Source organism: Globicephala melas, chromosome 10, assembly GCF_963455315.2.
Source record: "Globicephala melas chromosome 10, mGloMel1.2, whole genome shotgun sequence".
NCBI lineage: Eukaryota > Metazoa > Chordata > Mammalia > Artiodactyla > Delphinidae > Globicephala > Globicephala melas.
Genome location: NC_083323.1, coordinates 41,357,986 through 41,371,058, shown reverse-complemented (window position 1 = coordinate 41,371,058; position 13,073 = coordinate 41,357,986). Strand labels below are relative to the sequence as shown.

Genomic DNA, 13,073 nt, shown 5'->3' with positions numbered 1-13,073 from the left:
TTAAACTTTGCACTAGCTTTATCCTGTCCTGGCTTGGGGTCCCAGTACATTGTAGAGGACTTTGTTTATAGCAAACTTTCAGTACATGTTTTGTTGGACATTTTATTTCATTCTGCTTGTAAACTGTGGCCGGGTTTTTATTTTCCTTCAGATGTCTTATGGACCTATAGAAAAAGTCAGAATTGCAAGTTTAAAAGGTTATTTTCCTTATGGTAGGGGAGAATAATATCAGAAAAAATTTAGAAAAAAAGGAAGTGCTACTGATCTGAGAAATGTCTTTTAACTTGCTCCACTGAATATAGAGCATAGAGAAGTTGAGAACTGGAGTTCAGTGGAGAAATTAAATAGAACAGTTTTAAAAATTAAATTGGGTAAGTCTTATGTATTGGTTAGCTTCATCAATTATTCAGAGTGTTGTATACACCCAATATACTATACCTGCTTGTGTTCATATTTAACCAGTTCTATTTATTTATTTATTTATTTTTTGCGGTACGCGGGCCTCTCACTGCTGTGGCCTCTCCCGCTGCGGAGCACAGGCTCAGCGGCCATGGCTCATGGGCCCAGCCGCCCCGCGGCATGTGGGATCCTCCCGGACCGGGGCACGAACCCGTGTCCCGTACATCGTTAGGCGGACTCTCAACCACTGCGCCACCAGGGAAGCCCAACCAGTTCTATTTTAATGGAGTCCAAGAACAATCTCTCAAAAAAATCACTTAGTAGATTATATGCAGTATGTGTAATATGTTGTGAATCTCGGCTTAAGACTGATGTCTATTTTCTTTCTTCTGCAAGTGTGGATTTATGATTATTACGGTGGTATTTTAATATTGGTGGTGGCATTTTCATAAGGAAAGGTTATATACTAAGCTGAATTTGCTTTTGTGAAACTTTTAAATTCCCTATTGTTGAAAATATTCAGTAATATTGTTGATAGTCTTCTAAATGTATGGTTCAAACCAATCAGTTTTGGAATTTTCCACATAGATTAAATGGCTAGAGTGAGCTAAAGATAATAGACTTTTTTCTCCAATGAAATACCATAAATTTGTATTATTAAATATCAGTGGCCAAGAGAGAATGAATTGTTGTAAGGATTTAATTCTCTCCAAATATCTTGTTATGCCTTATCCTTTCATTTATGTGTGTGTGCCTGTAAGAGAAAAATATCAGAATCATAGAAATTTGAACGGATGGTAGTAGAACCAAACATGCTCAATTTTTCTGTTTTCATATAAAAGAAGTAATTGTATATTAGTGCTATATTGAGGAAGCTGACTATGCATAACAAATTTTGTATTTTAAATAGAAAATTGCACATAGCATATAAGTTTTAAATGGATGTAATATTCTATAAAGCTGTTTAATTAAATTTTTATATAAACATTAGTTTCTTTAAGGTGTTGACATTTTTAGAACTACTCAAGCAGATTTACATTTTATTAGAATGCCCTATTGTTCTTTATTCACCTAATAGTAGATGCCTTAACAAGCCCTCAGCATGAAGGAGTATAAGAAAAGGTGATATCTGAGAATAATAGAATAATATACCTGGGTTCCTTTTTTAGGACCTTAGTCTTTATTTGGCATGTGATGAAAGTTTTGAAGTAGAGTGTTAGAGCTAGGGGGTTATGCTGGAATAGTAGAAAAATTGGTCTGAGAGAATGAGAGTTGATTTGATGAAGAAGTAGAGTTCTGTGGAGCTAAAGATGAATTTCAGTTACTGATTTGTCACTGATTTACAGTTTTGTAGCTTTTCTGTTGTGAGACTGTGTGTAAGGGGTAGATCTGTTTGAACATGCTTTTTCTCCAAAGAGTACAGACTTCAGCATAAGGTTAAACTTAATCTTTTAAATAACAAACATTCTTCAAACAGCACAAAAGCAATAGTAAAATACTGAAATATTTTCATACTTCATTTCTCAATTCTTATCTCTATGTAATTTTTTTTCTTCAACAGGAAATCAAACCTCAAAGCCATTATAGCCATGGATATGGTGAACCCCTTGGACGGAAAACTCATATTGATGATTACAGCACGTGGGACATAGTTAAGGCTACACAGTAAGTTTTTTGTTGCAGTTGTTTTCTTTTTGACATCTGTATTTTAAGGGAAATATACATTTCTTTCTCTTTTTGATATTCTCTATTTGATAATTCTGTACTTGGTGAGACATTGTTTTCATACTTTCCTTTAGTTCTTTGTACAGATTTAAAATAGCTGATTTAAAGTCTTTGTCTAGTAAGTCCAATGTCTGGGATTCTTCAGGGACAGTTTCTATTAATTGCTCCCCCCTGCTCCCCATGGGTTATACTTTTTTGCTCTTCTGCATGTCTTGTAATTTTTTGTTGAAAACTGGACTGTTCAAATAATGTAACATGGCAGTTCTGGGTATCAGGTTCTCCAGGGTTTGTTGTTGTTTGTAACATTTCTGAACTAATTCTATAAAGTCTGTATCTTTGTCATGTGTGCCCAGTGAAGTCTCTACTTGGTTAGTTAGTGGTCAGAGACTTCTTAAATCCCTAGAACCAGTAAGTCTTGATCTTTGTCGAGGAACTCTTCATGCAAGTGCAAGTTGAGACACTCAGCACTCAGCCAGGCAGCTTACAGCTCTGCCTTAGCCTTCACTTTCTGCTTGCAAAGAACCTCAAGGTCAATCAGAAGTGAGAGCTTAGGGCCTTCTCCAGTCTTTGTTGAACATGTGCATGACTTTCTAGCTTCCCAAGAATATGTCTGAGCTTTTCAAGCCCCTGTGGATATCTCATTCCTCAGCTTTTGCTTAAGCTTTTTGATTTGTCTGTTGTTTGTCCCAACTGCTTTCCATCCTCTCAAACAACTGTTACGTTAAAACATTTGACAAACATCCCAGAAAGGAGGTTTTAATGAGTTTGGGTGAGGTCTAATAGATAAGCCTTTCAAGTAGACTCTTCCAGGGAACCACCATATAGGTGAAATAATGACTCCTCTTTGAGAATGAGGCTTTGAAGGAACTCCATTCCTATTCTGCTCACTCTGCTATCAGTACCAGGAATACAACTTATTTTTCAAGGCTGCTGGGGAGCAGAGGATGGGACTGTGGTATTTTAAAACACCACAGTCCTCTGTTCTTCCTGAAATTCAGCTGTTTTTCTTGACTAAAGATCCCTTGGATTGCTGAAAGCCTTTTGTTAACTTTTCCAGAGTTCTGAAAACGTTGATACTGCCAGTTTTTTCATTACTTTTGTGGAGAGGCAAATTTTTGGAAGTCCTTAGTCCACTGTCACCCTACTTTCCTGAATGTTGTATGTAGTCAAAAATCAAAGCACATTGTCCCAACTGTATTTAGCAAACAAATTATACTGCTCTACATTCGTTTTTCCTTTTGAGACTTTGCTCCTATTAATATATTCTTTCTCTCCTTTGTCATTAATGTGTCTCACCCTAATGCATGATTTCCATCAGCAAATACACTGCAGGATCTTTCACGTTAAGAAAAAAAACAACCACTTTTCTTTATTCCTCAAATACCCTTCTAATTACGCTTTTTCTTGAAAAGTATCTATGTGTGCTCTCTATAATTTCTACCTTTTAAAACATTTATTTAAATTTTAAAACATTTCAATCCTACAGATAAGTATAGAGAAGAATATAACTGTCAGATTAAGCAGATGCTAACATTTTGCTGTAATTGCTGCAGGTTGCTCAGCATGCTCTTTTCCTTATCTCCTCGAGGAAACCTCTCTTGAAATTGCTGTGAATCATTCTCATGAACATTCTTGTACATGTCTACAAACATCTGTAAACAAAATATGCTATTATAATGTATGCTTAAAATTTACATAAGTTGTATTCTACACTACATATCGTTTTGCAGTTTGCTTTTTAAAAACAAACAAAAAAACTATATAGCTTTTGTGATTTATCAGTGTTGGTAAATAAGGACCTAATCTGTCCTGTTTAACTGCTTTGTAGTATTCTATCATTCCTTATCGAGGTATACTTTAAATCGTTTCTACTGTTTCATTATTTCAAGCATCGCATCAGTGAATGTCTCACTACCTGTTCCCCTGTGCACATAAACAAAAGTTCTTCTAGGGTAGACAACTCAAGTGGAACTTCTGGCTTGTTCAGTGTGTTCTTTTTCAGCTTTACCAGTTCTTGCCAAATGGTTTTCCAAAATGGCTGTGCCAATTTATACCCCCATCTGCAGGAAATGAGTTCTTTTTCCACTGCATTTTTGCTCAGTTCTAGTTTTGTCACACTTACTAGTCATTGTCAGTTTGAGAGCTGTGAAATGGTTTTTCTCTCTTTTGATAGGCCTTTCTCTGATTACAAATGATATTGAATATATTTTCTATGTTTATTGGCCATTTGGGTTTCTTCCTGTGTGAATTAACCATTTTAAATATACCTATTTTGAGTTCTTTTGTCTTTCTATAATTAGTTTGTAAAAGTTCTTTACGTATTTTGATGGAGTCTGCAAAGAAGTTAGTGAGACCTGTGTCCCTTTAATGTCCTCCAAGAGTCCCATCTGCCACTCTCCCAGCCCCTTCCTGCCCCTAGTCATGCAGCTCATGATTAAGTACTCCTCTTCAGTGTATCCAAACTCATATTTTTTTCCTGTAACAATGTGCTGGACCTTCTCTGGAAACCTGCACTTCCAGAAAGGCTCTGTCATCTGTGGTGACTGTGAAAGACAGTGGTGACTGGGGCTACCAGACGGTGGCTGGAGCCAGTTCGTGGGCCGCTGCAGGGTCCACAGCTAGGAATAGGTCTGTATGCCTGGTACCCAATGCATGGGTGGGTGAGACTCTCCCAGCTCTCTTGGCGGATGGTGCTGGATCCCATAGTGCCCACAGAGGTCCATGGGTAGAGGCTGAATTATTATTGTTGGAGGGGGCACAAAACGATGAATGTCTTCTTCCACCATGATGGTGATGTCACTCTGCAGTCCATTTCTAAATACTCTTTTTTTCTTCCATTTAATCTTGTATAGTACCACATTGTTTTAATTATTTCTTAGTCTTCAAAATTGTCTCAGCTATTCTTGGTCTTTTACTCTCACAAATGAATTTTAGGGTTCTACTTGGGACATTCATGAGATATTCATTTGGGGTTTTAATTAGAATTTCATTAAATTTGCAGATAATTTTGGGGGAAATTAGGGTATATATTTCTTTAGGTCTTACTTTAACGTCTTTCATTAATTAACCTTATTTACAGTAAGAGTAGTATAATTAAATATGCTTCCTCATTATTATTTTAGATAGTTTAATATTTTATGTTACAGTGGTATGGAAATCTGATCCTAAATTTATTTTATTTAGATACTTTGTTTTCATGATTATTTGGCTGGAAAAAAGATGAATCTCACAAAGATACATGATTCCCTAATGGAAGAATTACAACATATGCTGCATTTATTAAGTTACAGTAATTACTTTTCAGTACTATTCACTAAGTAAAGATTTTACTAAACTTTACCTTGTAAATGTACATTTTCTGATGATAGTTCTTGCAAACTAATCAGGTTTTGACATTTTTGTAATTACAGCAAATGGGTTCACACATGTTAGAAAATTGTTTCAGAATTTTTTAGTGTGCCCACATAAGAATGTTTTTACAGTTGTTGTATAAGATCTTTCAGAAACTATATTGTATAATGATAGAAACATTCTCCCGTTGCGGAGCACAGGCTCCGGACGCGCAGGCTCAGCGGCCATGGCTCACAGGCCCAGCTGCTCCGCGGCATGTGGGATCTTCCCGGACCAGGGCACGAACCCGTGTCCCCTGCATCGGCAGGCGGACTCTCAACCACTACGCCACCAGGGAAGCCCCAAACATACAATTTTAAAAAAATATTCTCTTTATAGTAGGTGTTTTTCTGAAATGAAAGTAGTTAAGTTTCTCACTGTGTCTGAAATACCCTCCTTGCCTTGAAGGGGAACAGACTGACTATCTTTAACCTTTCTTAAGAATACAGTGGACCACTGAACAGCACAAGTTTGAACAGCTTGGATACACTTAAATGCGAATTTTTTCAACAAATACATACTACGGTATTAAACAGTCTGCAGTTGTCTAATCCACAGATGCGGAACTGCAGATATGGAGGGCCAGCCATAAAGTTATATGTGGATTTTTGACTGCGGGAGGGTTGGCGCCCGTAACCCCCATGTTGTCCAAGGGTCAACTGCATATGGTTGATAGCATACCAGTCACAGTTCTTTGCCATCGCTACCTGTGCCCCGCTCCCCAAAAAAGCCAGCAGATTTGAAACACTTGTCTTTTTTGTTAAAAGGAAAATGCATACTCACTTTTAAATGTTAGGAAAGTAACCAGTGATTCTCAGTGTAGTTAAAAAGATTTTTATCATCACTTGTCTCATTCAAAGTGTGAGGTAGATTCTGCTCTTTAAGGTAATATGCCTAGTTCACTTAACTGGGCACATGTAAACAATTTTCTGACAAAGAACAAAGAGCTGAAGGAACTTCTGTCATCTCCTGTGAATTGTGGAACTCTTGTTCTTCCCTTAGGTTGATTTACCTTGTGCGTGTGTGTGTGTGTGTGTGTGTGTGTGTGTGTGTGTGTACGTGTACACATGTAGTACAGAGCCATTGTAGGGCAGCATTGAAGGCTGTATTAAATATTAGTGCAGCTTAATTTCTTTCTCTATTAGCTAAGACACGAATACAGTTTTAATATTGGCTTCTAATGTTCCTTTATTAGGCCACCTTTCCCCCAACCTCACCCTGTGGTATACCTCCCCATTTTGGAGACCACTTTAAGAAATTACAGATATAGTCAAAGCTCATTTAATTTGTTTTTGTGTCTCGTATTTCCAAGGATCCAGTATTTTGTTTAGGATGAAGTTGATGGTTTTTGAGGCTCCATGATGGATTCTCAGTGGTTTGTCATACTGTTCTTTTTATTTTTGCTTATGCTTGAAAATTTCCATAATACAAAGTTTTCAAAAATATATATGCTGCCACAGAATGACCAAAAACAGGAAGGGAGGTAAAGGTCAAGCTATTTGCGTGCACCTTTCTCCTTTATTAAGCGTGAACGTCTTTCCTCGAATTCTCCCAGTAGACTTTCTCTTCTGTCTCATTGGCTTGAACGCACAGGACTCCTGCACCTGCCCTGCTCCCACCCCTACACTTCCTTTCTTATTTGCCTTACGAATTTTGAGGCTAAATTTGTAAATAAAGAATCCTGAGGTTGTAAGACATCCTTTTCTCAATGCTGTTCTAAATCATTGATAAACTCTTTGTTACTGCTTCTTTATGATTTAATATTTTTTAACATAGCTGTATGTATTTTTATAAGCTGCCTTAAGTGTTTTGTAGAATAAGTGGTGATATTAAGAAAAATAAATAACTGATAGACATTTTATTTACGTTATCCTTTTCTCTTCCACTTCATGAGTTATTACATTCTTATAGATGAAAAATTTTTAATTATAAAATGGGTTAGTAATAAAAACTGTTGGAATATTGATATCTTTAAAGTAACATTTTATATTGAGAAAGCCATTTTAATTTCCAGGTTTCAAAATGGAGCATTAGTTTCTTCTGGAAATGCTATTTTCAGCTTTAAATTTCTTGTCAAATAGTGGTAACAATCACATGTTTTCTTTCTTTTCAAGATATGGAATATATGAACGCTGCCGAGAATTGGTGGAAGCAGGTTATGATGTACGGCAACCAGACAAAGAAAATGTTACACTCCTCCATTGGGCTGCCATCAATAACAGAATAGATTTAGTCAAGTAAGCATTTCTATATTTTAGGTAATTAGTTATTACTATAAAATTATTAGAAATAATTATAAAATATATAATTTCTAAAATTCATAGCTTTTAAAATGTAGATTCTGTGTCCTTTTTTCCTGAAAAAAATTGTTTTTAACATATATCGAATGCTTATTATGTGACAGATACTATGCTGAGTGCTTTTCCATGTATATTTCCTTAAATCTTAATTCTTGAAGTAACCCTGTGTGAAAAATAACAATTTTTACTGCTGTCCTAATGATGTGGAAACTGAAGCATAAAGAGGTTAAATATGCTACCAGTGACATAAAACTGATAAAGATTGGAGTCTGGACTTTAACTCAGGCAGTCTAACTTGTAGCTTACATTCTAAATATGAATTCTACGGGTAAAAGCTACAAAAGGAAAGAGAGGAGTTAATAATAGCAGGTAATAATAAACTAATTTCACACCAGCATAACTGAAGAATACTTTATATACTCAGTATAAATTATTTTTATTACTTACTGTTCATCTGCTTGTTCAGTAATAATAAGAGGTGGTTAGATAAGCAGGAGTCAGGATGATAAGGAGGTGTTAGTAAATCTGGCTGAAATAGTCTCTGGCAATTTGGATATAAGATTTTTAGATAGAGACATGAATCTGAAATGAACTGCTTGCAGGTGTGCCTTTTAAGTACAGCGTACAGAGTCTAGAGACAAATAGGATGTTAATATCAGGTAAAAGAATTTGCCCTTAGAGTACTAAAGAAAGATTAAACAAGTAATAACTAACACATTGAAATCCATGAATCACTTTCTTCCGGAGAGCGTACTTCCATTTTATTTGCTCCTTTTTTCCCTTCTTGTATTTCTAACCTTTCCTCTGCCTGCAGTATAGGTCTCTTGATGTCTAAGTTCTGTTTTTGTTTGTCAGAAAATGTTTTTATTTCATCTTCATTTGTGAAGGAAATTTTCACATGGTATAGAAATCTAGGTTGGCCGCTCTTTTAATTTTATTTTTGTTTTTTACCCATTGAGAATATCATCCCACTGTTTTCTGGCTTCTGTTACTATTGAGAAGTCAGTCTAAGTATTACACTTTTAAAGGCTTTTTTTTCTTTCTTTCTCTTTTTCTGGCCGCTTTTAAGATTTTTTTTCTTTGTTTCTAGTTTTCTGCAGTTTCATGATGATGTTTCTAGGTGTGGATTTCTTTTATTTACCCTGAATAAGATTGCAAGAAATTCTTGATTCCGTGGATTAATGTTTTCATCAGTTCTGGAAAATCTCAGCCATTATTTCTTCAAACATTGCTTCTGCCCCATTCTCTTTTTGCTCTCCTGGAACACCAGTTAAATGTATGTTTGACCTTTTCATTGTATGCTGTGTCTCTTATCCTCTCTTCTGTGTGTATTGTCCTTTTCTTCTCTGCTTCATTCTGGAAACTTCTGACTTATCTTCCAGTTCATTTATTCTCTATGTGTAATCTGCTGTTAAATCTATTCATTGAGTTCCAATTTTGTTTATTTTTTAGTTCTAGAATTTTAATTTTTTTTTAAACTTGCGTTATTTGATTCATTTGTTGCTGTACTTTTCCATCTTGTCTTATACTTGAAAATATAGTTATTATATAATCTGTGTCTGAGAAGATAGCATTGGGAGTCTGTGTGGGTCTGTATCTGTTATATTATTCCTTTGTGTGCCTGACTATCTTCGAATGTATAATAGACATTATGCTTAAAAACTTATTTGTTGAATAATTTGAGGCCTAAGATGAGAAGATACCATTTGTTTCTGCTAAGCCCAACTTTAATTTAAGCCTTTAGATTTTCTGGATCACTCAGGTGGCTGAAGACCATGCTAGAGCCAGGTTTACTTCTGTTTCTTAATTACTCCTACAGTGCAGCTTTTTGGGGTCCCAGCCCTTATTTTGCTTTTGTCTGCTTAGCTTGCCTCTTGGCCAACTCTTCTGTATCAGCAAATTGTCTCTAGGGTAGATGGTGCCCAAGCAGTTTTCTAATTTCTCCCAGTTTTAATCTCCTGAATCTTAGCCAGGTAAATGCTCATAATCTTCTTAGGAAATATTTGCTTTTAGGAAATATTTCTTTATTTTGTTGAGCTTGTTTTTAGTTTTCTTTAATTGGAGGGTTGGTTCAAATTATCTAGCCTTCTGTAGTATCTGTATTTTTTTAAATTACTGTTACTTTAATCAAAATAGTGCATAAACAATTTTAAAAAATCAAATAGTACTTAAAAACTTACAATGGAAACAGCAGTCCCCCGCCCCCGACCCCCTGGGTCCTGTACCTAAGAAGTAACTATCTTCAGTACTTTAGCTGTTTCTTCAGTACTTACTCTTGTATATTACATTTTTATGTTGTTACTTTTATCTAGAAAGTTATTTTCTTTACACAAATGATAGCAAATGCTTTTCTGCTCTTTTCATTTAATTTATGTATCTTCAAATTTTTTCATATCAGTGCAACTAGAGCTACATCATTCTTTTTAAAAAGCTGTATAATGTTTAATTGTATTGACTTAGTTTATTTAATGGTTTACCTATTGGTGAACATTTAGATTGATTCTAGTGTTTTTACTATTTTATACAGTGTTGTAAATAATACCTTGTTCACATACCATTTTGCTTATGTTCTTATATATCTGTAGAATTCTTAGGAGAAGGAAAGTAAGGAGGATGAATTTTGAATTTTAATAAATATTGCCAGTTTTTGTGCTGTTTCTTGATTTATCAGTTATTATATTTTGACTTTCTCTTTTGGGATAACTAGATGTCCTAGAACACCTCACCACTAATACTTCTTCCTCTGTCCTCTTTATAGTTTTAGTTAAATTACTATGCAAAGTTTAAATTGTTGTGCATATGTAAATTATCACTGATGAGCGCAGAAGTGTTCTATGATATCTGTTTTTTTCCTGTAGAATTTTTATTTTTGTCAGAAGTAATAGTTGCTTTCTTTTTTCATTTGTTTAACTTTATGTATATTGGAACTAATTGTTCCCATACTCATAGACAGAACTGTAAAACCCATCTGTGTATGCAAACAGTATCAAATAATTTATTGGTTCCTTTTTTGGTGGAGTAGGTAGGATGAAATCATTCCTGAATTTCTCCATCTTTCTGTTCCAGCCCAGACTGTTTGCTCTTGAGAGCTGCGCACAACAATTGTCTTGAGACTTACCTTTGCAATCATTCTGGGAAATCCCTTTGCAATCATTCTGGGAAATCCCTTTGCTCCAGTGTTGGTTTCAGTTTCCTGGATCTCAGGTTTTTCTCTCTGTTGGTTTACTCTCTGGTTTTAGTAGAGCTCGTTTTTCAGAAACTTTCTGAGAGAGAGTGCTTGGGAGGTAAATCTTTTGAAGTTACTATCTCTTCTGCCCTCAAACCTTATTGGTTGTTTGGCTGAGTGTAGACTTCTAGATTAAGCTTAGTTTTCTCGGAATTTTAAAGCATTACTTTATTATTTTTTTGCTTCAAGTGTTATAGTTAAGATATATTTGATCTCATTCTGTTGATCAAAAAATTCACATTTGTCTTGTGTTTAAAAATAAATAAGAAACTCTAAAATGAGAAATACAGACAAAAAGTCTTGATGTTGCCTGCCTTATGGATTGTTCCACCACTTATGGGCAAGTGAGGTTACAGAATAAAGTCACTAACTATAGAATGGGTTAGTAACTACAGTGTCTGTGTATATTATGTCTTCAGAAGGGTAAACTTAATTTCTTTTTTTTAATTGGGGCATAGTTGCTTTACAACGTTGTGTTAGTTTCTGCTGTACAGTGAAGTGAATCAGCCTTATGTATACATATATCCCCTCTTTTTTGGATTTCCTTCCCATTTAGTTCACCACAGAGCACTGAGTAGAGTTCCCTGTGCTATATAGCATGTTCTCATTAGTTATCTATTTTGTACGTAGTACTGTAGATATGTCAGTCACAATCTCCCAATCAGGGGGGTAAACTTAATTTCTTACAATTCGTAGTTTAGCAAGTTACTTTCCTAAAACAAACATAATGGTGAGTAAATGCAGTTTTCTATAGTAACTGGTATTTATAGCCTCAAGATTAATTTTTTACTTTTCAGTCTAGAATTACACCCTTCTTAGAAGCTACAGCGTATTACTATTTCATGGATGCTGGCAGAAGATACATGACTCAGGTAGAGACCAAGGACTTTATTATTCATAGCACAGCAAATAGCATGAACATCATATTTGCATAGCTCCCTAGGTCCTATGGGAGTGGCTTGATATGGTCAATGCAGCACACACAGTGGATATTCATTGCTTTTATAGTACATGGGAAGCAAAGTCGCTCTTTGTCCCAGAGGGAGACGTTACCTCATCTCTCAAGGTTGCTTGATGCAAACAGAACTCAGAAATGGCCTGTGTAGAGTGGTCAGGACCTTGCAGTCTTCTCATATACTCAGCAAGACATATGGGAGCCACCAGAGACCCATGGAGAAGTGTCCCTTGTAACAGTTATGTTCCATCAGGACGTGCTGTAGGAGCTTGCTTCAAGCAGAGTTAGTTGGGTCACTTCATGCTGGTAAGATATTAAAGTAAGTATAATCTGGAAAGGAGGAGACCTTCACCTGGCCTGGATGTCTTATATTCCTAGTGTTTTCAAGTGGAAGTCTTTTAACTATTTCTTAGATTTTACCCTGATATAATGAAATAAAAAGGATTAGTGCAGGCTTTGGTCTTCAGCAGTCTCCTGTTACTTCAAGATTCTTTGTTAACAACAGCTAATAATGCTTGTAGTCTCTGATTTTAGTTTGATTTCAAGTCAAGGTGTTGTTAATGAATATGGGGCTTTGTTAAAAAATATGTAGCTTATAATTTCTAAGAGCACAGTGTGTGTGTGGCTTATTCTTCTTCCCTGGCGACATATAAGCTCTTATTCTTTATTCCCCACTTTGTGAAAGTTTACATTATTGTGCATTGATATGGTCCTTTTATAGCTATTGTGCTTTAGGGAGATGTTCTTAATTTATCTTCTAATCCTTCTTTTGAATTTCTAATTTTATCTATGGCATTTTCAATTTGAAGCATTCTCTCTTGATCTCTACCCCCCACCCCACTTAAAAAAAATGTTTTGTTCTTATGTCATGAGTATATTATCTTCTCTTATTTTTTGGAGACTATTTATTATAACTTTAGTTTTTTAAGCTCTTCTCTATATATTGTCTATTTTGGGCTTCTTCTGTTTACTTTGGTCTCCTTCCATGTTTGAAGCTTTCCTCAACTATCTGGTCATGTTTGACCATTCATATTTAGGAGAGACATAACAAAGCTGATTGGAAGTTGTGGGACTTAGG

General features: G+C 35.5%; 1 protein-coding gene across 1 annotated transcript in view; it reads left to right on the top strand.

The window, feature by feature from the left end:
• The window catches only part of ZDHHC17 (zinc finger DHHC-type palmitoyltransferase 17), a 106,330-nt gene that overhangs the window by 34,917 nt on the left and 58,340 nt on the right, over window positions 1-13,073 (top strand). Inside the window, exons 2-3 of the mRNA XM_060305745.1 lie at window positions 1,961-2,064; window positions 7,629-7,751. Of these exons, the coding sequence (XP_060161728.1) occupies window positions 1,961-2,064; window positions 7,629-7,751 (227 nt within the window). The remainder of the gene's footprint in view (window positions 1-1,960; window positions 2,065-7,628; window positions 7,752-13,073) is intronic.